General features: G+C 54.8%; 1 protein-coding gene across 1 annotated transcript in view; it reads right to left on the bottom strand.

Annotated features, from left to right (window-relative positions):
* Plg (plasminogen) overlaps positions 1 to 25238 on the bottom strand; it is a 30617-nt gene that overhangs the window by 3551 nt on the left and 1828 nt on the right. Inside the window, exons 2-17 of the mRNA XM_048354400.1 lie at positions 22935 to 23070; positions 20268 to 20374; positions 17380 to 17494; positions 16063 to 16202; positions 14880 to 15000; positions 14445 to 14563; positions 13177 to 13336; positions 12529 to 12674; positions 12099 to 12258; positions 8880 to 9058; positions 8470 to 8618; positions 6795 to 6888; positions 5793 to 5910; positions 4182 to 4256; positions 3723 to 3863; positions 1113 to 1219 (exon numbers count right to left, since the gene is read on the bottom strand). Of these exons, the coding sequence (XP_048210357.1) occupies positions 1113 to 1219; positions 3723 to 3863; positions 4182 to 4256; positions 5793 to 5910; positions 6795 to 6888; positions 8470 to 8618; positions 8880 to 9058; positions 12099 to 12258; positions 12529 to 12674; positions 13177 to 13336; positions 14445 to 14563; positions 14880 to 15000; positions 16063 to 16202; positions 17380 to 17494; positions 20268 to 20374; positions 22935 to 23070 (2067 nt within the window). The remainder of the gene's footprint in view (positions 1 to 1112; positions 1220 to 3722; positions 3864 to 4181; positions 4257 to 5792; positions 5911 to 6794; positions 6889 to 8469; positions 8619 to 8879; positions 9059 to 12098; positions 12259 to 12528; positions 12675 to 13176; positions 13337 to 14444; positions 14564 to 14879; positions 15001 to 16062; positions 16203 to 17379; positions 17495 to 20267; positions 20375 to 22934; positions 23071 to 25238) is intronic.

A 25238-nucleotide genomic window follows, 5' to 3' on the forward strand; every position in this document is an offset into this window, starting at 1 on the left:
TCTCGGAGTTTTGTCGAGTCCGGTTTAAGTTGGATTTCCTGCCACTTGCAAGACAGAGTGGTACTGACTGCGACCACATCCCACCTCTTTCGTACGCGTGGCCATTCACGGAGTGCGGGGCACACGCCTGCTTCATTCACTTCCCTCTACTGCTTTCCCCTCCCCCTCCCCCCCCCAGCACAGAGCCCTGTGTGCCGTCTAGGGAACCCTCACTGAGACTTTGCAAAGGGCTTACGTCTGGGGAGTGGAGCTAGGGCAGTTTCTGCCAAACCTCCCCCTTCTCCGGCCTCGGCTTCCTCGTCTGTCCATGGGAACAGTCACACCCAGCTCACAGGACTCATTCTGAGCTTTTAAATGCAAAGCCCCAGAACAGCGCGCCCGGGAGACTCAGTGTCCCTCCCTCGCTCTCTGTGTCACAGACCCAGAAGGGAGGAAGAAGCCAACGTTGAAGTGATCTAGACCAGTAGTACCTAGCGTTAGTTTGTTGGTTTGTGTGTGTGTGTTTGCTTTCTTGCTTGCTCTTTAAGCCACCAAGCCTTCCTCTGACTGTGGATTCTTTCCAGCTCAGGGTTGAGCCCGTTCCCTCTCCGACTTTTCCGAGAGGGAGGCCAGAGGTCCCGAGTCCTCCTTAGCATTCTCCCAGCCAGGGGGCCCGGGCCTGCCGGGACCGACTGGGATCAGAAGAAGGGACACGAAGAGAAAGGGACCCCCCGCGTGAACCCAGGCTAGGGAAGCAGGTCTGCAATCGGGAGCCCTGGGACCCCTTCTCCCCGGCTGGTGGTGTGTTACACACTGAACGCCAGTGTCAAATCCGCTGTTATGGTTGCACATGAAAAAACGATCGACTTTTGCTATCAAAATCCTCTCACCTGGGGCAGCAGGCTCGGCGTTGCCCCTACAGGTGAAGAGGGTTCGGGAACAGTTCTCCCCCCTCCCCCACCATGTGCCTTCATGTCTGATCACGGAGACACGGGCAGGTGCCAGGCAAAGCCAGGACGGGGTGAGGGGGGACCCCAGACAAGACTTGGGGCGCCCTTTCCTCACACTCTGGATCGTCACCCAGACCATCCGTCCGGGCCAGTCGGTCACGAGGGCCCTGGGGTTCGCCTCACCTTGGGTTTCTCCCCAGCCTGTGATGTAGCACACCGTCCGGTCGGCCACGACGTAATTCGGGGGTGGCAGACACACGGGGATGACTTTGTCCGTGATGTCGGCAGGTCTGGGAGCAAAACAGCAACCGTTAGCCTTGCATCTCCGGCTGGGGGGGGGGCCTGTGTCCTTCATCCAAGGACGAGGACCTCCGTCTGCAGAGCCCCCCACCCCCGCCTCCCACCTGGGGTGTGCCTGCTTCCCTGAGGGAACAACGTGGCAAGGAACGCTTCGCCTGCATGGACCTTCGGTTTCCCACGAGCTAAACGAACGTGAGGGCCTCCTTGAACAGCACGTGTGTGCGTGTGTGTGTGTGTGTGTGTGTGTGTGTGTGTGTGTGTGTGTGTCACCGGGCCTCGGTGGTGAGAATCTGTAGGACTCAACAGTGCTTGCTGATTGGACTCTGCTTTAGCAGCTCGGTGTGGGCAGGTGGGGGGGGGGCTTGGCATGGGCAGGTGAGGGGGGGCTCGGCGTGGGCAGGTGAGGGGGCTCGGCGTGGGCAGGAGGGGGGGCTCGGTGTGGGCAGGTGGGGGGGGGCTTGGCGTGGGCAGGTAGGGGGGCTCGGCGTGGGCAGGGAGGCAGTGGGGTGGGAGGGGGAGGGCGGGAGTTGGAAGCCAGGCACTGCCCTCCTCTGATCAAGCGGCCATGGTCACCAGCCTCGGCCCCCCTGCTTTTCCGGAGGCGCCAGCGTGGACTCGGCCTCCACCGGGTTAGGGCTAGGTTTCCTCACCGGCTATGAAGTGCCTTCGTGTACCCCTTTGGGGCCATTGGGGGGTGTAAGGTGCCTTCTTGAAATCTCAAGGCACACCCGTGAGCCCAGTCGCCTCCTCCCCCACAGCTCGGCACGCTCCTCTCCTGGGCAGCTCTAGGCCCACTGGGTGAGGGGGGCAGTAGAGAATCAGCCTCCACCCCCCTCCTTCCTTGAGCTGCCTCTCCCGGGGGGCAGCAAGACCCCCTTTGAGTGACGGCAGGCCTGGGCAGCTGCATGAATCCTAGCCGCCATGATGAAGCCCCCGGTCCGCACGTCGACACCAAGGTCCCCGCCTCCTCAGCCTCCCAGGTTAGACAGGTCACCCCGACGGCAGCCGGCACGGCTTCTCCCCTCTCCCTGGGGAGCAGGGGTCCTGCCGGCCCCTCGGCTGGCGGTAAACCTTTCCTTTGCTCTTTGCACCTGGATGTCTGCGTGGTTTGCTGGCAAAGTCTAATGTGCGCTCACCGCACCTGCCCATCAGAGGGCCCCAAGTTCACTAAAGGACTTGTTCAAGACATCCCCTCGCTCTGACGGCACCCCAAGACCACAGGGAAGGAGGCCTTGTGTTTACACGCTTGCTGGCCCCTGTGGGAAGGAGCCTCGTGTTTACACGCTTTCTGGCATACGTGGGAGGACATGGGAGCCATAGGGGGGGCATGGGCTGCTTCTCTGGGTAAGGCCCCTTCATGGCTCCATTTTCAGAGAAGAAAAGCTGCCCTGTGTGTGTGTGTTGGGGTGGGGGGGACCCAGGTGAGCAGCATTCAGCTCCCAGGCCGGGTTCCGCACAGCCCGCATGGGGTCCTGGTCACACCCTCCCCGGAACCCTGCGCGCATGCTCGATGCCTGTCCCATTCGAGCCTTCCTAACGTAGCTGTCTGCGGTGGGTTGTGCCTACTGTTTGGAAACATCGCTAACCCCGTGGTAGGAGCAAATCTATCCCCGTGTCAGCATGGCAGAATTCCCTTTCAGCAGGAAAAAAACAAAACCACGGGAGACCATAAGGACAGAATTTACGCTTGCGAATTGTCCGTGCGTGTTTTGTTTCGCTTTCTTACGCGGTGGGATTTCTCGCTCATGCTCTGTTTTTAAATGCACTTTTGTTGTTATCGTTGTTATTAAGGTGTTGTACGCAGGAGTTACCGCTTCATAGGTCAGGTAATGAGTACATTTCTTTCTGGACAATGGCACGCTTTTTGTAAAGAAAGTATTTTTTTGTCCTCCTGGGGCTTGAACTCAGGGCCAGGGCGCTGTCCTCCAGAGCTTTGTGTGTGCAAGGCTGGTGCTCTATCACTTGAGCCACAGTTCCACTTCTAGCTTTTTGGTAGCTAATGGGAAGTAAGAGTCTCCCAGACTTTCCTGCCTGGGCTGGTTTTGAACTGCGATCCTTAGATACGAGCCTCCTCCGGCGCCAGGCATTATGGGAACTTCAAGGGCTCTGAGATGCATGATCTCGTTCAATTCTCACAAATGTATTGTGTTGAGGAGGTTTGGCATCGTGGGCCAGCTGAGCCATTTGCCCACCTTGTGAATGCCACTTAGGGGCACTGCGTGAACTGGGAAGCCACGGGACACCTCACGTTCCTACTCACGCTTTCTCTACCAAGTCCCGGTGCCTTTCTCAGGACCCCAGCTGGCGGGAGGGTGGCCTGGGGCTGCGTCCTGGTGTTCTGGTGAATCTGGTGTGGTTTGCTACGACCTAGCTCCATGTCTATCCTAGCCAGCAGCTGCCCATCGCCACACCATGGTTATGGCTCCTAAAACCCAGGCAAGGGCAAATGGCTTCCCTGAGCGCAGGGCGTAGCCACAGGGGAGTTGGGGGTACCTGCTCAGCTTCAACAGGGCGATGTCCGCCCGCGAAGGCTCCCGGAACAGCTGGGCCACTTCGATTTGCTGAACATCGGGTTCCAAATTCACTTCCCTGTGTGCGCCCAGGACGACCTTGTAGGAAGAAGGCCAGGAGGACCTAGAAAAGACCGCGACATCAGGGGCGACATACAGTCCCACCCCTTCCTCCGCGAAGACCCACAGCCCCCGGAAGCAGTGACTTCTGAGTGGCGAGAAGCCATTCATTATGAGTCTAGACACGGAGGCTAAGGAATGTTCTTGAACTGCTTTGAAGGGAGGGGACAGAGACAATGGCTTGTCCAAGAAAATGGCTTGTCCAGGCCACAAAGTCAACTGGACGGGGTCTGGAGAGAGGGAAGGAGGGAGGAAGGGGAGGAAGGGAGGGAGGGAGGGAATCTCTAGGACAAGGGCGCATGTCAGTTGCCCAGGAACATACTTCTCCAAGCAGTGGGCCGCGGTCAGCACCCACTCTGGGGCTATTAAGGTCCCTCCACAGAAGTGCTGTCCAAGTCTAGGGGAACAAGAGTCAGGATTTTAGTTCAAATCGGACTGTCCATTATGTTCCATTGTACAAAATGTCAGGAAGACAGTTTACTTGATTTTGACAATGTGTCTATTTCTCGAAGGCAATCCACAGGACAGCAGGAACACTAAATTCCTGCAATGTGGACGGGCGGGGGGGGGGGGGGCAAAGGTCTCTCCACACCACCCTTAAAGATGGCCGGGCGGAGCTCAGGCAGTCTGGCCACAGAGATAAAGCCCTCCATCCATGGCTTTGACCCATTTGCCGTAGATTCCAACGGAAGCCACCAGCCAGGCCTTCCCTCGGGTTCTCCTGCATTTTGTATTGATGAGATCTAAGCCAGTGAATCATCGTGCAGAGAGCCAGATGTCGCTGGAAACAGCAGGGGTCCACAGGGGCCTGCTCCACGGAAGGCCTAGGCCTGTTCCACAGAAAACAGCCTGGCTAGCAGCAGCTCAGGATAACGGGTGGGGGGGGGGGGGGGACTCAGAGCCAGAGTGTGGTGATTCCAGGCATGCGACAAAAGCCAGCCAGCCAGCAAGCAAGAAAGAAGTAAAGATAGAGAAAAGGAAAGAGGAAGGGAGGGAGGGAGGGAGGAAGGGAGGGAGGGAGGGAGGGAGGGAGGGAGGGAGGGAAGAAGGAGGAAGGAAGGAAGGAAGGAGGAAGGAAGGAAGGAAGGAGGAAGGAAGGAAGGAAGGAAGGAAGGGAGAGATGGAGAAAGAGAGAAGAGAGGAGGCTATCTGTAATTATGACTGCAACTTGATATAATATGCTCACCACACTATATCATCATCATCATCATCCTCTAAAGCATGAAAAGGAGAGGAGAGGACAGGAGCCGGGAGTGGACCGCTGCAGTTCTTGGCAGCATGGGTTTGAACTGTGTGGCAGATAGAGCTCCGTGGAGCCCGTCATTACTATACTCAGCGGCGGAGTGCAGCGGGAATCTCTGCTTAGCTCCCCCAGCCCCAGGGAGGGCAGGCAGGGCCCAGAGAGCCACGTCGCCCCTCTTAGCCTGGCGTGGAGGTGAGGTGAGCCAGCAAAGCCACCAGTCCTGAGCCTGTTGCATCTATGTGCTTTGTAAGACGTGTCTAGGGAACTGAACTTATAGGCATATTCCACCGCCAAGACAGCCCGCACGGTCCAGGTTCCCTAAGACCAGAAGGATGACTCTCAAATGATGGTGAGCATAAACCCTCGTGTGTTCAGGTGTTCGCAGAGGAGTGAGCGGCCTCTGTACTGAATCATGGATTCATCCGAGCGGGCATGGCATGTCTCTGATACGTCGGAGTCGGTTGCGTCGTTGCTACGGCCTCTCCACCCCTAAGTGTCTCACTCAGAAGTGTGACACTGGCTTATCGTTTTGCAATGAACCTGCGAGGCACCTCCGCTATCCTCCCAGTGATCTCGGAGCCTTCATGTTGGCCACTGCACCCACAGATTGTGAGGGTGGCGGCCCAGAGCATGTTTGAGGTGGCTGCTGTTTAGTCTGCCTTTGGCCATAGCCAATGCACATGTTCTTACCTTGTTCTGAGGCTGATTTGCCAGGGCCAGGAATGGGGGTTGGCCACACACCCACCTACAACCCTCCCAGGACATTTCTTCGGCTCCACGCGTGGCTTCCCACAATCAGAAGTAGACACTGGGACACAGTGCGGAAGGAGAAAGTCACATTTGAGTCCGAGACAGCAGTCCTGCCGTATCATCCACGATAAACCCTTGGCCGCCTGGCCAGGAAATGGAACAAAGGCATCGCCCAGCCCGGAACCATAAGGAATTTTGAAATCTTTTCTCTACGTTTCAAAAGTTCCAGAACCCTCTCCCTGGGAGGGAATGTAAAATGTCTTTTACTGTTCTCGGGGTGTCAAAGCACGCTGGTATAGTTTGGCATAACATCTTTTCTGACGTGTGGTTATTTGTAATTAGTATTCCAACCTGATATAATACCCTCACCACCTATGTCCTATATCATCAGCATCATCATCATCATCATCATCATCATCATCATCATCATCATCATCTAAAGCATAGAAAGTTGCCATACAGTGGAAAGATAATCGGGCTGTTTTCCCTTTGTGTGTGTGACTTACAGAAAGTGGGGCAGGGAGAGTTGTTCCAAGTAAGATCAGTAGTGGGACAGGTTCAAAATGTCTACGATGGAAGAAGGTCAGGAGAGGACGGCCATCTCCTCCCTGGAAGCACAAAGCTCAAGGACCTCTAGGATCTGGGGTTTATGGTTGGTTGCTGCTCTCTCTCTCTCTCTCTCTCTCTCTCTCTCTCTGTGTGTGTGTGTGTGTGTGTCTGTCTGTCTCTGTCTGTCTGTCTCTCTCTCCTCTCCCTTCCTTTCCTCTTCCCTCCATTCCTCTCCTCTTCCCTCCTTTCCTCGTCTTTCCCTCTTTCCTCTCTCTCCTCTCCCCTCTCTCTCGTTTCTCCCCTCCTTTCCCTCTCCCTCCAGCTCTTTATTAAGGAGGTATTTTCCACATTTACTTGCAAAGTGACTTCCTTACAAAGCAGAAAGCAGCCTACCACACTGAGGGATGTCACAGTAGTCGTAGAGTTTCCGTGGGTTCGTGGTGTAGCACCAGGGGCCGTTGACATCGCCATCAGGGTTTCGGCAGTACTGGAAAGAAGAAAGAAGGCTTTGGGATGCGCCCTGGGCAGAGCCGGGAACAGGTTTCCTGCTCTACACACACCTGCTCCTCTGCAATTTTCCTTCCTGTTGGGTTCGTGGCGGTCATGTCTTTCAATTTCCTGATTGGTGACCTGAGACTCGGGATTCCCACAAGGCCTCTGCCATGTCGTGAGGGGCACGGGCCTCTTTCGTTACACAGAGGTGACTCCGGGGGGACCCCTCAGCGGCTTCCACTCTGAGATAAGAACTCAGCCCCACTTTCTGACCTCCGGGAGGAGAGGGAGAGAGCGGCCGAAGATGGACTGAGCTCATCACCCCGAGTCACTGTTGCGCTAAGTCGTGCTGATGTAACGAAGCCTCCACAGAGAGCCGAGGGCCTGGGCTCAGAAGGTCCCTGGGCGGTGGGCATGCTGAGGGAGGTTGCGCCCCGAGACGGTGTGGGTGCCTTGTCCTTGGGGCCACACATCCTGCTGGCCACCGTGTCCTTCAGGACAATCGTCAGCTCGTGACCGTCAGGGAAGTGTCTCTGGGGCCTGTGGAGAGCTCTGGAGCACTGATCAAACCTGAGGGGCCGTCAGCACCACAGCAGGCCACAACCTAGCGCTTGCGGTTGGCATCTGGTGGGGGGGGGAGGGACCGTCCTGTGACACAGAGCCCTGAGCTATGGGGTCTGACCTGTCTCCTGGTGCATCGTGTCAGACGCACAGAACTGCAGAACACCCACCGGAGAAGGGCTCAGAATGTGAGGAGACCGCCCCCAACACACACACACACACACACACACACACACACACACACAGCTGGTGTCACAAGTGTGGTCTTGAAGGGGGAGCCAACATGGGGAAACGCTCTGCCTTCTCTTCATCTTCATCTCAGACTTCCCTCCACCCCCCAAGGTGACCCCTCCCCACAAGGCTGCACCCCTGGAAATGCTTGGGGCAGGGACACCTCATGGTCTAGCCAGGGTCTTGTTTGGATTTAGGTGTTTTTTTTGGGGGGGGGGTTTAACCTAGAGAAATCAGACTAAAATGCTATTAAAATGCTCTAAAGGTCATCTTTGGTCACCGGAACCTAGAGGACGAACAGTAGAAACTAGAAATCCCACACAAGAAAAGAAACGTGGGTGGACCGTCAGCGGAGAGCGACAAGCCAGGTGCCCGTGACTCGCGCCTGCCATCCTAGCCGCCATCCTAGCCGCCATCCTGGCCGCCATCCTAGCCGCCATCCTAGCCGCCCGGGAAGCCGAGCTCCCAGGATCTAGGTGTGAAGCCAGCCCTGGCGGGGAAGTCCGCCAGACTCTTAGGTTTAATCAACCCCCCAAAAGCCAGAAGTGAAGTTGGGGTTCAAGTCGTCGAACATCGTTCCTGAGGAGAAAAAAAGCTAAAGGAGAGCAAGGTGGCCCTGAGTTCGAGTCAAGCTCCAGGGCTGTGTTCCTCTGAAATCTCTCCACGTGTCCCTTCCCTTCCTGGTCCCCTGACTTCCCAGAGCAGCCCCGAGTGGCCCCCCCCCCCCGAGCCCCACACCCGCAGAATCCCGTTGGGAGGTGGCTTGGCGGGGGAGGGGCCTCACGTTTCTCTCCAGGCCGGCGCGAGGGTTGCTCTCCGGGGTGAAGATGCTGTGTCTGTGGGGCTCCTGGCCCGCCCACGCCTGGCAGGGGGTGCCGGTCACCGTGGTGGCCCTCGTGCCCCGGTACCCTTTGCCGTTTCCAAACATGCAGTCTGCAGGACAGGAAGCCGGGGTGACACGCCGGCCCTTCCCCCCCCCCCCGGGGGACCCGGCACCAGCCCAGTGACACCGAGCTGCACCCAGTGCCAGCCCGGCCTCGTGTCCTCCACACCAGCCGACTGCTCAGAAGGTTCCAGAAACACTTGGTGTGTCACGCCGGGGCTGCTGTCAGGCGTGCGCAGGGCACAGCAAGCCCTGGGCCTGGAAGCTTCCCCGTGCGAGAGCCTCCCCTCCCCCCCCGGCCGCCGACTCACCTGGCTGGGAGGTGGCGGGCGCGCTGGGCGCCGGGGCCGGGGCCGTGGCCGCCGCGCTGCCCCCCGCGTCCACGCAGCGCTTCAGGTTGCAGTACTCCCACCTGACGCTCGGGTCCGTGGTGTAGCACCAGGGGCCCTTGTCCGCGTCCGGGTTCCGGCAGTAGTTCATGGCCAGGCCGCTGCAAAGCCAGCACGGCACGGTCACCGCAGGAGGGAAGGGGGGTTCGAACCCTCCACGGGGACCGTGTGGTGGACCGGGGCCACGGCCACCGGCAGGGAGAAGGGGACGTGGCCGGCCGCGCACGAGGCCTCTGGGGGCTCGTGAGGGCTCAGGAGGACACCGAGGAAGGGACATCGCCGCTGAGGACCTGGGGGACACAGGAGGACATGGCCCCCTTGGGGGAGGGGGGTCCTAGACCCTCCTGGCCACGGCTCCAGGATCCTCAGCTCTGGCTTCTCCTTTCAACTCAGTCGCCACCAAACCAGCCATGGGAACCGGACACTGTGTCTATGGGTGCTTCAGACAGGACCCAGAGACAGACAGACAGACAGACAGCCCCCAACACCCAGCCTTGAGGCAGGTGCCCACTCCTGCCCTCCAAGGAATGGACTCTGGGTGGTGGAAGGCTCAGATGTGAAGTGGGGTGCGGCGTGTTGGATGAACACACACATCTGTGTGGCCCACGATCCTAGCGTGACGTAGACCATTTCCCGCACCCTAGAAGCTCAGTGCCGCCGCCCGGCCTCTGCCAGCTGCCCACGGGGAAACACGACAGGTTTCTCTTACCATAGGAAGTTTGGTCTCTTCCGGAACTTCATGTGAATGGTTCCTACAGACTATGCGCTTTGTACCTGGGTTCTTGCCTTTCTACAGTAGTTTTGAGCTCTGTTCCTTCTTATTGCTGAAATGTTTGTGGTCTGAATAGATGACAAACAGCTGACTCGTTTTCCTGTTGCTAGCATTCCTAGTTGTTGCTCATTGAGGGCTGTTAGTCACAAAGCTGCTCTGACTATTCTCGCGGATGTCTCTGATGACTTACGTGCTCATTATCATTGTCAGTTAAATATTCAGGAGCAGAGCTGCAGATTGGGAGACTAGACCCATGCAGATTTCATGTTAGGAGAAGCCCGTGGAAGCCCGTGGGGTGGTTTCAGAAGTGGTTGTGCTATTTCACAGGTAGGCCAGTATGCCTTTTCTCTGCACCTGACGCTCCTTACAGCTACCTGCCTTTTTCCTGGGCTGTCTGCTGGCTTGTCGTTAGCTACAATTGTTCTTTCTTTGATGGCAAAGATGTTGAGTATTTTTTTTCAGGTGTTTAGTGGCCATTTCTAATCTTGCCCTAGCAAATATCTATCAGAATTTCTTGCCCGTTTTTAAAATTTGGTTGCCATCTTTATTAGTGAGGCAAGAGTGCATATGTGCTCTGGACGGTGGCCATTTGTCCAATCTGTGGACGGAGAGCAATTTTTCTTCTCTTCAAAACTGAAAAATGTGGGCTGGGGATATAGCCTAGTGGCAAGAGTGCCTGCCTCAGATACACGAGGCCCTAGGTTCGATTCCCCAGCACCACATATACAGAAAACGGCCAGAAGTGGCGCTGTGGCTCAAGTGGCAGAGTGCTAGCCTTGAGCGGGAAGAAGCCAGGGACAGTGCTCAGGCCCTGAGTCCAAGGCCCGGGACTGGCCAAAAAAAAAAAAACTGAAAAATGTTTTAACCACATGAAGTCCCTGGAGAGTTCTCAGGACTCTTCGGATTTTCAGACCACATTCTGAGAACTGCGATCTTAAATTATTGATTATAAATTTATCTTTTAAAAAAACCTTAAGACTTCAGCAGCAACCTAATTTTGATATGCTGTGCTTTTTATTATTGTTCTACTTGAACCATTTCAAAATTCCTTTGTGATTTCTTCTTTGATGAAGAGATTATTTAGATATGTGTTAATTTGCAAGGATTTGGAGCATTTTCTAAATTTTCTACTTATGGAAAAAGCAGTTAATTCAAGAGCAGTAAAAGCATACTATGTTATTTTAATCCTTCCATATTTGCAGAGACTTCTATTTTTGCAGTATCGAGGTGGAAATCAGGACCTCACAACTGCATGGCTTGCTTAGCTTGCTTGCTATGCTATTGCTCTACCACGTAAGCTACGCTTCCAGCTCTACTCTTTGCTGATTATTTTGGAGAAGGAGTCTCAAGGACTTTTCTGCCTAGGCTGGCCTTGAACTGCAATCTTCTAGGCCTCAGCTTCTAGAGTAGCTAGGATGACAGGGATGAGCCTCTGGTACCTGGCAACAAAGCCTTTTCTGGATGCTAAGCGTGTCACTTAGATGACTACCTATTCAAGGCACAGCCTTGGAAATTGATAGTTGACTTTTAAATGTCTGTGTGTGTCCTCTCTGATTTTTTTTTAATTGTTCTTTTGTATTTTGTTAGGGGAAGATTTATAAATATACGTAAGGAGAAAACGTTTAGCTAGACTCATGGACTCAATCAATCTTAATCCTTCTTAGTTCTTGCTTCATCTATGTGAGACTGTTGTTATTAGGACACAATACCAGCATTGTTAGGTCTCTGTGCATGAATCCTTTGTCCTTATGCAATGTCCTTGGTGCTACTTCTTGTCCCCCAAATCTACTTGATAGCGGCAAAGCCACTCCTTCTCTTGATTCATGGCTTCCTCGTACATCATTTTCACCACTTTAGTTTTTGCTTTATGTTGGTACTTTTACTCTCCCGGCATTGTTTACCCTTAAGACCCAGTGAGCCCAGGAAGGTAAAGGTCCAGACAGAAATACTGAGTTTTGTCCTAAGACACAATGGATGGCAGGTGCACATTTCCCTTTGGTGCCTCAAGGCTGAGATGATGTTAAGTCCAAAGACCAAGAGCGTGTTGACCGCTAGTATGGGGTGGGAAATGGCGCAGCTCCTGAGCCTTTCGGTCCTGTGTCCTCCTGAGCTTTTCATTAGTATCAAGTCGGCACATCTGTACATCGCCCTCCGCCCTGCTTCCACAAAACCACTCAGGAAGGAAAACCAGCCTGGAGCCAGACTGTCTTCCCTCAAACCCTGTGCTGAAAACAAGGCTCCTGAGAAAATGGGACTCCCATCCCAGAGGGCAGAAAAGCTGGTTCTAAGGTGCTAGGTTAAAGCGTATCTCGCGTAACCATGGTTCCAGTCAGCTCGCGCCTTTCTCGCGCCCAGCATGAGTGACGTACGCGTTTGGGAAGTTCACCGGGGTCTTGGCGTGCCGGTGCGGAGTCATCGACCACCAGGACTGACACTTCTTCCCCGTGATGGTGGTGGACGAGGTGCCGCGGTAGCTCTGCCCGTTGCCCTCGTAACACTCCTGCACCACGGGGGTTTGCTCGGGCGGTGCTGAAGGGGAAGCAGAAGAGATCAGGCTGAGGAAGGACGGGTAGAGAGAGGCCCGGGGAGCGGGGAGACAGGCGAACGGGCGGGGGGGGGGGTGCCCAGGAGCCCCCACAACCGCTCGGACGTGGGAACGTCGGCCCAGCAGCGGTGTGAGCCACGTCGAAGCACCGGATGGCCGTGCCCAGCCGCCACGCAGCCCCAGCAAGAGTGCGTGGCGAGGGGAAGCTGCCCGTCTGGGCTCCCCGTGGCCTCCCCCCCTCCGCTCCCCCTTACCCGAGGTGTCCGGAGGGTCGGAGGTGGTGGGAAGGGCCTCGCAGGAGGGGATGGCGCAGTGCTCCCACCTCACCTCCTTGTTGGTCGTGTAGCACCAGGGAGACGACTCCCCGTCGGGGTTCCGACAGTAGTTTTCATCCAAACCCCTGCAAAACAGGGCGGGCGGGGGCAGGGGTGTGGGGGTGCGGGCCTAGGCCGTGCTCCCCCGCCGTGCTACCGGAGGGCCGGGCCGGGAGGAGGGCTACGCGGAGCTCAGGAGCCCGGGAACGGTGGCACCCCCCCCCCCCCCGCCATCGCAGGACCGGGGCTCGGGGCTCGGGGCGGGCGCTGTGTTGCATGTTGCTCGGCCTTCCTTCAGCTGGGGAATGGCCGGTGGTCACCTATTGTGGGGTCCCGACTCAGAAGTTTCTGGAGACAGTCGGTTGGGAGTAAGGCCCCAGAATGCGCTACTGGTAGGGGGACACCCCACTTCCCAAAGGAAGTGCTCCTGTACGTCACCTCTCTCGCATAGGACTCAACCGTTTCGCACCCCTGGGTACCGTGAGCCTGGGTTCCTCCCTAGAGCAACCCCAACAAATCTGCAGGGCTCCCCAGTTCACAGCCCTGGAGAGGGCCACCCCCCCCCCCCACCCGGGGACGGAGACGCACTTGCAGGGGAAGTTCTCGGGGGTGCGGTTGTGCTCATGAGGGCTCTGCTCGCTCCAGCGCTGGCACGTGTGCCCCGACACCGTGACCGCCACCTTCCCGCGGTAGTTTTCCCCTCTCCCCTTCAGACACTGGTAGGTGGGGCCGGAAGGCGGGGGTGTTGCTGGAGAAGGAACAATAACTAGATTACAACGGAGAGTTTTCCCAGATGGCGGTTCCGGGAGGCGCCTTTTCCTGTTGGTAGTTCTGGCGTTTGAAACTGGTGTAGTGTTTTCAGAAGAAGTTTGGGAGACTCCATGTCTGCGAGATTACGTCACCAGGAACTGCCCCCCCCACGCCCCAAAACAGACTCTGGGGGCAGCTGCGGATTCCTTCTGTGATGTTTTTTTTTTCGTCGTGAATGGGAGGCCCCTGTGTGTCCCCCTCCCGCCTCAACTCCCTAGCCAAGCTTCATGATGGAGAATGTGTCCTTCACCCAGAAGACGTGGCTGCGTGGGGCCCTGAACCCCCAGAACCACCCACTGAGGAAAAGAGTCCAGGGAAAGGTCAAGGATGTCTGCAAGAAAAGAGGGGGCAGCCCAAAGTCAAGACATCCCTGAGGAGAAAAGTGAAAACGGGAAGAAAGGAGAAGCTGATGATCACAAAGGAAGTGATGGACTTCCGCCAGAGCAGAGCGCGGAGCCAGCCTCCGGGGCCTCGTGACTCCTCCCCACTGCCCGCTACCCTCCCGGGCTCCTGGGGCAAATTCTCAGGGAAGGAACCTCGTATTAGATGGCGTCCTCCACGTGGCTTCTCACCAGCTCATCAACTCCTGAACTACTTTCCACAGCTCCCTAGGCTGGACACGGAAACACTAGAGGCCCACGGGTGACCCCTCGTAGACAAAGCACCCCCTGGAAAGCACTGTGCACGGTAACGGAGCCGGGGGGGCGTGCGCGAAGCTGTCCTCGGCACAGGGAGGACCAGGCCCAAGACAGGATTGCTCAGCGGGCTCTGACGGCGGGAGAAACAGACGATGCTCTGGGCTCGAATCCGTGCCCTCACGGAACCAAAACGGATGCTCTGATGGGGACCTAGAGTGGCCAGGGAACCGCTTGGCAAGAGCAGTCCAGCACAAAGCACGCCTAGCCCGCCGGCGCGTGGCTCGCGTTTTTAGTCTGCCTCTCTGCAGGCTCCGTGCGTCCTTCCTGACTCCACGCCCCGGGCGGGCGGGGGGGGGGGGGTGGGGGGGGCGGAGGGGGGGCTCTCGGTCCCCATCCGGCCACACTCACCGCATCGGGGGATGTCGCAGAGTTCCCAGCGCTTGGTGGGGTCGGTGGTAAAACACCACGGGCGAGGCTCCCCGTCGGGGTTCCGGCAGTAATTCATCTTCAAGTTCTTGTTTGGAAATCTGGGTGGGGAGGAAGGATCTCAAGCGCCACGAGCATTCACATTCGCGCACAAGCGGCCTTGAGGGTGAGCAAGCATCGAGTGCCCTCTTCGTGCCGTGCCCCTGAGCGCCGGTGCCCGAGTGTTGGTGCCCGCTGAGTGCTAGGCTCACTCAGAAGCCCAAGGTGTGGACCCTAGACCATGCCGTGAGCAGCCGCCCATCGCCTTCGTTTGCAGCCTGGTCAGGAGACCCCAGCACTCGCCATTCGCCTTCCCCTCCCGACGCCCGGCCACGCAGCGAGGGGGGAGGGGGCGCCGGCCACGGGCCCGGGACTTACTTGGAAGGAAGGTAGCCGTGGGCGTGAGGGCTCTGAGAGTCCCAGGCCTGACATTCGCGTCCGGACGCGGTCTTGGAGATCTTGCCTTCGTAGTTCTCCCCGCTGCAGTGCATGCATTCCTCTGCGCGGCGAGGGAGGGCCGGAAGAGAGGAGGAAAGAAACGGAAAGAGTGACTCAAACCAGGCGAGACCCCACGCACCCGGTGGCGCCCGCCTGTAATCCCAGCTACTCAGGAGGCTGAGAGGTGAGCGCTGTGAGGAGTCCGTGGCCAGCACGGGCAGGACGGCTGTGAGATTCTTATCTTCAGCTAGCCACGGGGAGCTGCGAGTGGACCTGTGGTTCACGACGTAGAGCGTTAGCCTTGAGCACAAAACCTCAGGGACAGTGCCTAAGCCCAGAGCTCAAGTGTCACAGTCAGAAGAGGAGGAGGAAGAGGAGGAAGAGGACGAGGAAGACCACTAGAATCCCACTGGAGATGTCTCAAGTCCTACTTTCCACTCGCCCACATGCCATTTCCAAGAATCACTTTGCCTTGGGGACTCGGAATGCTCTCCCGCAATCCAATACGTTTCTCCCTTTCGCAAATGGTCTAATTAGCACCTGTGGGCCACCGCCGACTTAATGATAACCGTTAAGCCGGGGGGCACAAGGGTGTACGTATTGTCAGACGGGTTCCAGCTTTTAAGTGTCAGGCATCTGCTCCTCGATGCTGATCTTTCAATCTCTCTGAAGTTATTCTGATGATCCCGCGGTGAAGGAACAGGGCAGGCAGGCCCCCCTGGGGTCCTCCGGCTACAGTGTGTGGGTGCCGTGACCTCGCTGGACTGCAGCGCTCGCCCGCCTGGCCCGTGCTCCTCTTTCCACAGAGTCGAGAAGCAGGGCTGCTCATTTTTTTTTCATTCTAGTTTATTTATACCCCGAAGCTTCAATTTGGAGCTACTGCAGGCCCCAGTATGGGCACAAAATAAGACCGAATATGACCCACGAAGAACTGATGGAACGTATGTTAATCCTGAGTGAAAGGGTATAAAATCAGCAGGGAGGCCATTATGGGACAGAGCCCTGGTTTCTGTCCCTGGCCTTGCAAAATAGAAATAAATAGAATCTTTTTTTTTTTTAATTCCAAGTAGATACATGACAGGTGACAGGCGGGTGGCAAGGATTCCCAAGGGCCTCTGCTGACCTTCGCATTCTGGGATGTCACAGTAGTCGAATCTCTTGTCCGGGTCCGTGGTGTAGCACCAAGGGCCCTGTCCGTCGTTGTCTGGGTTTCTGCAGTAGTTCTCCTCCAGACCCTCGGCCGGGAATTTCTCGGGCGTGTAGCTGTGGAACACAGAATGAGCGCTTTGGAGGCCCACGTGCCTGCAAGGCAGCAGGGGGCACGGGCTCCTGGCTGGAGGGCGAGGCCTGGCCCCTGAGCATTGCACTGGGTCCCGAGACCTTTCGTTCACTGTTTCCCTACCATTCTTACTACTTGTGGGGCAGGGCTGGGCGGGGGAGCAGACAGGAGAAAATACAGGCCTCCAACGCCCACTTTCTTCATGGCCGTCACTCCCAGTAAGAATCCTAGCAGTTTCAACAAGGTGCAGGCAGCTCACGCCTGTAACCTCAGCTACTCAGGAGGCTGAGACCTGATCTGAGGAATCCAAGCCAAAGCCAGCCTGTGCAGAAAAGTTCGTGAGATTCTTAGCCTCGACGAACTACCAAAAATCTGGGAGTAGCACTGTGGCTCAAGTAGTAGAGCACCAGCCTCAGAGTGAAAAGGGCAAGTGAGAAGATGAGGCCCTGAGTTCAGCACAAAAATAATTGGCTAACTAATTAAAAAGCACAAAACTCGGGGTCTAGAAAGGCGGGATCCTCCCATCTTCCTCTCTTGGGAGACCCTCACCAACTCGGAACCTCAACTCCCTCAGAGAGATGACCAAGATCACTGCAAATTCCCTGACATTCTGGGACTTTGACAGTCAGTTAGCTCATCGTTTCACTTTATGTAATGGGAATATTACATCTGCCCATCTCATGGGGAAGCAACACATAAAATGTGTCTGATAAGATTCATGACAGAAAAAAACGTTATCTATCTCCAAACTGGGGGCAGTACAAACAGAAAGACACAAAGATAGCAGCAAACTACTCCTTGTGTTCCTTTTTCCTATGCATACAGTGTTCTCTTGTGCTGGGTCCAGATGACCTTGACATGCTTGGCTAAGATACACCCGACCCTATACCCCAACATCTTTGGTCCTTTCTCAATGTGGCCTTGAACTTATAACTTCGTTGTTCTTTTCACTAAGCCTTCTATGTAGTCATCCTAGAAAATTCTACAAACAGAATACAGGGAACGCAATCGCTCTCTGCTTTTGTCCTGTAAGGAACGGAACTAATTTATCTCTGCATCAGAACGCCCTCTGCCTGCCACGCACACGTTCTGCTTTGACTCGGACGTAATAGGGCGATTTCACATACAGCTGGTGAAGCCAAGGAGAGAAGAGAGCCTTACTTGGGTCTGTGTGGGGACGTAGCGCTCCATTTTTGACAGGCAACGCCATCCTTGGTCTTGGCCATGGTCCCTCGGTAGCTCTTCCCATTGCCAGTCCTGCACTCTGCAAGATACACTGAAAGAAGCCGGCACCGGAGTCAGAAACCCAACAAGCAGCCGCGTCTGCCCAGCAAAGCACCATGGAGAAAAAGAGCTGGGCGCCACTTATCATCCGCCCGCTGAATGACAGACAGCCCCGGGAAAGGGCTGCCGTCCATGGGGCGTTTCGTGCTCGGATGCCTTTGTTCGGAAGCAGTTCCCTGAGCCCCGTCCACACAACTGCTCTGTGCTGGGGCTGGGACTCTGGAATACCAAAGAGACTGGGCCCTGCCGTCCGTGGCCGAAGACTCCAAGAAACGCTCTTGGGGAAAGCTTGCTTGCTTCCGAGTGACATTTATTGCCAAGGAAATAAATAGTAACGGGGCAGAAAGAGGGAGGGGGGGTCCTTTGTAACTAGCGGGGAAAGCAGGCTTTTGAGAAGCCCAGAGAGACCAGCAACTTGGATGTGACCAGGCTGCCGCGCTCGGAACAAGTGCCCTGCACCCTGTGAGCTGCGACTGTCGTGAACGCCCACGGGCAAGCTCTCCATCGGCCTCCACTGCCAACCGCCAGCTACCCAGTGGGCACCGTCCTGCCTAAAACACGGCGGCAGGGTGAGACCCCAAACCAGGGAGGCCTCTAGCTGGCGCGCCTCCCACCTCGGCCCCCCTCCTGAATGCCACCCTGGGACGGCCCAGGGGCTGCTGGTGGCCAGGGTCCACGTTGGGGAAGGAATGTGAAGGGAGTCAACGCGCCTTGCGGTTTGGTTTTCACTCCGTTGAACGCTTTGAAGGACGTGGAAGGGTGGAACCATGTTTACACTGCATTGACGGGTGCATGCAGTTGACCCAGCGAGTTCGGGGGCGGGGGGCGGGGGGCGGTGAGGGCGGCAAATGTGAAAATGCAGTGAGCTTATGGAATCGACGTGTGATTACACGTGTGTATATGTCACTGCACTGCCCAGGTGACGACAGCCGTGACCACTGGGCCAGCGGATGGAAGAAATGTGGGGAGCTCCTGGTAACACCTCTGTTTCTCCAGACCCAGAGAAAGCGCGTGCCGACGCGAGGGCCGTTCTCTACACGGAAGGCTTCGCCTTGCTCGCCAGGCCTTCTGCCACACCTTGAGCCGGGCCCTCGGTCCTTCTTTTACTGTGTTATTTTTCATGTACGGTATTATTTTTATGCCCTGGCCAGCATCAAGTCCTCCTAGCTACACCTCTTGCATAGCTGGAAGTGACAGACATGAGTCACCACACCTGGCTTGTTTATTGAGACGAGAGTCCTACTTTTTGCTCAGGCTGGCCTTGAACTGTGATCCCTCCGATCTCTGTCTCTCTAGTAGCTGGGATGACAGCTGGGAGCCACTGCCACCAGGCGAGCCGAGTGTTCTGATTCATTGATCAGTCGTCTGGGAAAAATAGTCCTAAGACATCGCTTAATGAATGAATGCCTTTAAAGAGGGCCGTGGCTGCGGGGGCTCAGGGCACCGTGGTGGCTCAGCTCCGGGGGTCACCCGGAGCTGGTGCCACCTGCCAGCTTACACCGACTGTCCCCCGGAGCCCCTGCCTGCCAGGTTAGCCCTAGCAAAGAAGCGGGGCTGAACACCAGCTGACTTTTGACTTTTCGCCTCGCTCTTGTTTGCATGTTCCTAGGCAGAGTTTATATAACCTTTTGCTCCCTGGAAAACAAGCATGTCAGGCCTCAAACTTCAGACTTCAAACCAAGCCCAGCTGCGCCTGCGGGTTAACCATTTACAAGTGACATGTGTCCATGTTAACATTTGTGGGGAAGATCCCACTGACCCTCACCCCTCTTTTAACCAAAAATCCAGGGAACAGATTTAGCTTATTTTTGACTCACTGTTTGTGAAAAGTAACCACCGAAATGGATTCCATTTAGATTTCATCTACTCTTTAATCGCAACAACTAAAGATTGAGGGTGAGTCCAATAAGACATATCGTAAGCGTAGGTAGATGGGTAACAATGAATTCCTCCTGTACCACTAATAGAGGATAATAGAAAGATCCCTTTTTAAAAATAGAATTAGAGACAGATGCAAGGAAAGAGTCCCAGAGGAGTACAACTCCATGGACTCCAGAAGACAAGAGGATGACAGGAACCAATCCTAACTTCATATGTAGAGTGTTGCAATGAGATTAGAAGCGGGGTCACACACTGCCAAGAAAAGGGAAGTTCTTCTTCCAGCCCTGTGATACAGTAGACTTACAGAGCTATATTCCTGCAATTATCCATCTCTTGGCTATCAAGAGAACGTTGGAGTGGTTGTTAAAGGCAATCCACTCATCTGGATCTTCAAAGACATCTAATGACAATTTAGAGTCTCTAAAAACACCTCCAAATCCAGACCAGTGGGACTGAACAACAAAGATCGCAGTCTGCATTTTAAAGGAGGCTATGAAGAAGAGACTAATTTTTTGCACATTTCCAGTAGACTATAGAGCAAGCCATGTTCTGGGAGCTCGTGTCTACTATCCTTGCTACTTAGGATTCTGAGATCTGAGGATCTTGGCTCAAACACCAAGAAGCCGGAAGTGGGCTAGCCTTGAGGATAAAAGCTCAGGGATAGCGCCTGTTCCCTGAGCTCAAGCCCCAGGACTGGCACAAACGGAGTCAAGATTTGAGTAGAAAGGAGATCGAAGACCTGAAGTGACCGGCTCCCTCTCACGTAGCTGGGTAGGTGGCAAAGCCTGTCCTTACCCAGAATGCAAGTTGCCCGCACTCTAGGGCCACATTGGCTGAGCCCATCCATTAGGGGGCGGGGAGGGGAAAGAGAAAGGATTCCTCACCTCTCTTTTCAAACAGAACCACATCCCTCAGCCTGAGGACGGCGGACGTCTTGCTGTTTTCCGCCATGATCACGCATTGCTGCTCTTTGCTGTGGTATTGGAATGACCTGCAGAAGGGTAGGACAATACCGTGAGGGGAGGAAAATGAGGGAAGAGCTAACAAGTTTGATAGGAAATGCACTCACTCACTGGTGACCCCTCAGTACATCACGTTGACAAGAAAGAAAGGAAAAGAAGAGAAGAGAAGAAAAGGAAGAAGGAAGCAGGGAAGGAAGGAGAGAGAGAGAGAGATACCATGAAGCCCTTCTTGGTGGAAACCAACCCTGGTGGGGGAAGAACATGTTTGAAAGGTAGTTGGAGCCCAGAACCATTGTCACAGCGTTGATGGGGAGTGGGCTGCAGTTCTTCAGCACCACAGTCACACTTCACACTCACAGTAAACGTTTCTCAAACCTTTACCCCCCCCCCCGAAATTTCCTCTATTTCTGTTCCAATCACTGTGTCCTCTTCCCTCACTTGTCTCATTTTTATGCGAATACTGTGCCTTCACTTCAGGGCCTTGTGCTCCTTTGCCTTTCTTGCTCACAGCTGGCACTCAACCACTCGAGCCACGCCCCAGCCTGGCTTTTTGCTGGCTAATTAGAGAGTAGGGTCTTCCGGACTTTTCTGTTCAGCCGTCCTCCAGGTCTCAGCCCCCTGAATAGCTCGGATTACAGGAGCGAGCCACCAGCGCCCTGCTTCAGTCCTTTGCCTCGTGCTGGAGACTTACTTTGTGACGGAGACCGTCTGCTTGGTTGACTTGCACACTTCCTACTTTCCCCCCTACTTTCTGGCTCTGCGTCCCCACCCCCCTACCCCTTTCACCTCTGCTGTGCTTCTTACCAGGTCTATTCGCACCAAAACTCATGGGGAGGCCTTGTCCCCAACGTCACTTTACTGAGGTGCGGGCCCTTCCAGAAGTGACGAGGACATGAAGGAGGATTGGCGAGGTCTCGCTCTTTTTGACTCCGTTTATTTAAACTCCAACTCTTTCCAGCCGGTGCAGGAGGTGTAGAGCAAGACTGCCTTCCTGTGCTCTCTCGCACACCTGCTTCTCCGGGCTCTCTTGCACACCTGCTTCACTCTCACTTTTCTGCCCTGCTGCAGTTCACCATGTAGCCCTTGTTGAGCGCAGTTGCGTGGGCTTGAACTCCCAGCCTCCAGAACCACACACTGAATGAACGTCTTTCCTATACAAATCACCCAGGCTCAGGAATTCTATTCCAGCAACCAAGAACACACAACGAAGCCCTCCCCCTCCTTCCCCTGCCTGTGTGGTCCTGCCACGGAGGTCCTTCCTCCTCAGACTGGTGCTCAGGACCACAGCTCCTACACTGGAAGCCTTTGGGTTCATGAGTTTGGTCTTCCCATGGTTCCTATCGGGGGCACAGGGCCCTGTCCCTCCCTGCCATCTCTTGTGCTTTCTTGGTGCCCCGGGCACTTGGTTGCCCACAACTACCCATTCAAGGCTCCGCAGCATTTTCCTCCTCTGAACCTCTACAAAGCATACACCCGGTATGTCCTTAGCAATGCCTCCACTGGCTGCCTCAAAAATATCTCCTTATTTCTGCTTTCTGTAGCTACACTGTAAATCAAAAGGGCTTCAAACTCATGTTTTTTTTTTTTTTCTTTTCTCTGGCTTTGTGGATGACGCATCTATTTACATGAGTCCTGTAAGTATTCGGCATGATGACATTAGCTAATCAGGAGGCTGACATCTAAGGATCGCGGTTCAAAGCCAGTCCCAGATCGGAAAATCTGAAAAGCTCTGATATTACTCAGGAAAAAAAATCCGGAAGTCGAAACTTAGCCCAAGTAATAGAAAAAGCCAAGCAAGAGTGTGAAGCCTTGAGATCCAGTCCCAGTAATGGCATCAAAAATGTAAAAACCTGGAGCTCATGTCAATGTTCATGTCTTGTACAAATATAAACCACTTCCTTTCACAGCATTTTTTTCTAAAGGAAACAATAATAAACTTTAAGAAAAGGGACTTCAGAGACTGTGAGCAAGCAGTTTCAAACTCCAACCCCGGGGCTGGGGATATGGCCTAGTGGCAAGAGCGCTTGCCTTGTATACATGAGGCCCTGGGTTCGATTCCCCAGCACCACATATACAGAAAACGGCCAGAAGTGGTGCTGTGGCTCAAGTGGCAGAGTGCTAGCCTTGAGCAAAAAGAAGCCAGGGACAGTGCTCGGGCCCTGAGTCCAAGGCCCAGGACTGGCAAAAAAAAAAAAAAAAACAAGAACTCCTTCAAACTCCAACCCCATCAAGTCTCACTTTGCCTTTCTACTCAAGACCTGGGAGCTGTCCCTGCGCTTTTTCATTCACGTCTGCTGCTCAACTGATGGAACCGCAGCTCCACTTGGGGCTTTTGGGGGGGGGGCTGCTTGGAGATCCCTGTCTCATTGACTTCGCTGCCTGGGTTCACTATGAACTGCGCTTCTTAGACCTCAGCCTCTTGAGTGGCTAGGATTACAGGCGTGAGCCCCGGGCAGCCGGCTTATTTTTGTTAATGGGTCTGTGGGAAAATGTCCTTCCATTAGAATAGCAGTGTGGATGGACAGGCTGTTCGGCATCGGGACCGCGGCGTGGACACCGGGGCTGTGGCACGTGCCACGCAGCGAGTACCTGCAGGTGAAGTCGGTCTCCGCCTCACAGTGGTTTGCACACTCGGCTACGCTGCTGGCCCCGGGGTGCTTCTTGGTGATGCTGAACAGCGAAGCCCCCTGCGTGCTCACGTAGTCATCCAGAGAGCCCCCGTGGCCTGAAAGCAGAAGACTCGAGTGGAGCCGCCGGCCGGGCGGGCTCGTGGACATTGTGAATTCATCCAGTCGCGCTGCCTAGTCCACGCCGGGCCTGCGGCGTTCATGGAAGCCACTGAGTTAGTGGGGAAAACAGTTCATGAGAAATGAACAACACGATTAGCAGATTCAAGCTACGCAGTGGCCTCTGGGTGACTACATGGATGGAGATTCCATTTTTATCTGCTGGCCGTTGACCCGCTGTGACAACTGTCTTCCCAGCGGGTCTCGATTCTCCAGTCCTGGGGCCTAAGTGGAACTTGGAGACTCTCGTTTGACTTCCAGCCATTTGTGCTTTCCCATAGCACGTGACGCCTTGGTGGGCGTGGGCGGCTCCGGTGTCGAGGGGCCTGAAAGCCTGAACGACCGCGGCAGCGGAACTCACCGGCATTATGTTGAAAATGAAGTAGGAAATGTATGGGTACGGATGACAGGGGGAAACGGGGAGAGAGCGCGGGAAGGAGCGACACTGCCCACAAAGCCCTGTGCTCCTTACCTGACTTGTATAACTGTCGCCCCTCTGTACATCACCTTTATCATAACAGTCAATTTTTTTGTCAGTTGTGGGGCTTGAACTCCGGGCCTGGGCGCTGTCCGTGAGCTCTTTTGCTCAAGGCTAGCGCGCTACCACTTTGAGCCACAGCACTACTTCCAGTGTTTGCGTGGTTTGTTGGAAATAAGAGTCTCATAGACCTTTCTGCCCGAGCTGGCTTCAATCCACGATCCTCAGCTCTCAGCCTCCCACTCGCTAGGATTGCAGGCATGGACCGCCAGTGCCCGGCATGAGAACAAGTTTTTAAAGTTAGGAAAAAATTATTTGCCTGGATCAAACATTGGCCTGGGCTTCTCTGTGAGACAAAATCCACAGAGCACGGCCAGGGCCCTCAGAGGGGCCAGCAACACTCAGGGGCCCCGGGACCCCAGCTCTGAGGCTCTGCCCCCCACCCGGGTCTCTTCCAAGCCCGGAGACTCGGCTTTCTTCTTTCCCGCGACTGCTGGTGGCTTTCACAGGAAAGAGGGGCCAGAAAGGGTTGACGGGAAGACGATAGCAATGTTTCCAGGATTAGGCAACCCTAGGACCTTGACCACTTGGGGGGGTACTGGGGACCAAAGCCAGACTGAGTGGGTCAAAGAGTGATCAGGACAGGTGGCGAGCGGGAAGAACTGGGGAGGATGAGCGGGAAGAACCGGGGAGGGCGACATGTTAGCACCAAGTCATCAGCAGCGTCTGCCATCGGCTCCCCCCTCCTCCCGCCACTGAAGACCCCCCAAACCAGAAGGGGAGACGGCAGAATGGACAGTTGGCGGATACACGTCAACTCATTACAGGGGACCTGTGGGATAGGTTATGGAGAAGTAGATATTTTAGGCTCATATGAATGTCTTTATCTTCCTTTTTTCCAACATAATCACCATTTGAGCTCTCACTGTGAAGAGGGGTTATGCTTTGGTCAATTCTATAGATTACTGTGTGATTTGAAAAGCAGACAATACATTTATGAAGTATTTAAAGTTAACCTTTGTAAAGAATTCTGGGAAGGTAAGCCAGGGCAAGCTATACATATTTAAAATGAGGCTCTTCCCCCCGCCCCCATTTATAGCAATCTTAAATGAGCTTTAATTTTGCCACATCATCATGTTTCGTAGCGCAGAGCTGCTAAGAGCATCCAACAAGCCGAAGCCCCAAGGAAGTATCCCAAAAGAGAATTATTTTTTTCTTTTACATTATAATTTTCCCCTCCATTTTTTTTTCTGTTTCCCCCTCCTTTTGATACAACTTGTTGACAAAGAAACATTGAGCAAATCTTTAGTAAGACAAATCTTTTTCAGACTACAGTTTAAATGTGGGTGTTTATCACTATCATAGTGGCCCACTTGATCCTAGTGTGTTGTTTTGTTCAATCACATTGTATATTCACAATTGCAAACTTGTATGTCTAAAAGAGAAGCTGGCAGGCTGGGAAATGGAAGGTTTTTATCCACCTCTCCCTGAGCACGGCTGTAAAAGAATGTGCTTTCCTCTCATTTCAGCACACTGGAATGATGAAAGTCATTTTTGTATAGAAAATGGGAGTAAGTACTTTCCTTTCAAAGAGTTTCTGAGAGAATTTTCCCTGCAGCCCAGCTAAGA

The sequence above is a fragment of the Perognathus longimembris genome, chromosome 9 (genome assembly GCF_023159225.1).
Source record: "Perognathus longimembris pacificus isolate PPM17 chromosome 9, ASM2315922v1, whole genome shotgun sequence".
NCBI classification, from domain to species: Eukaryota; Metazoa; Chordata; class Mammalia; order Rodentia; family Heteromyidae; genus Perognathus; species Perognathus longimembris.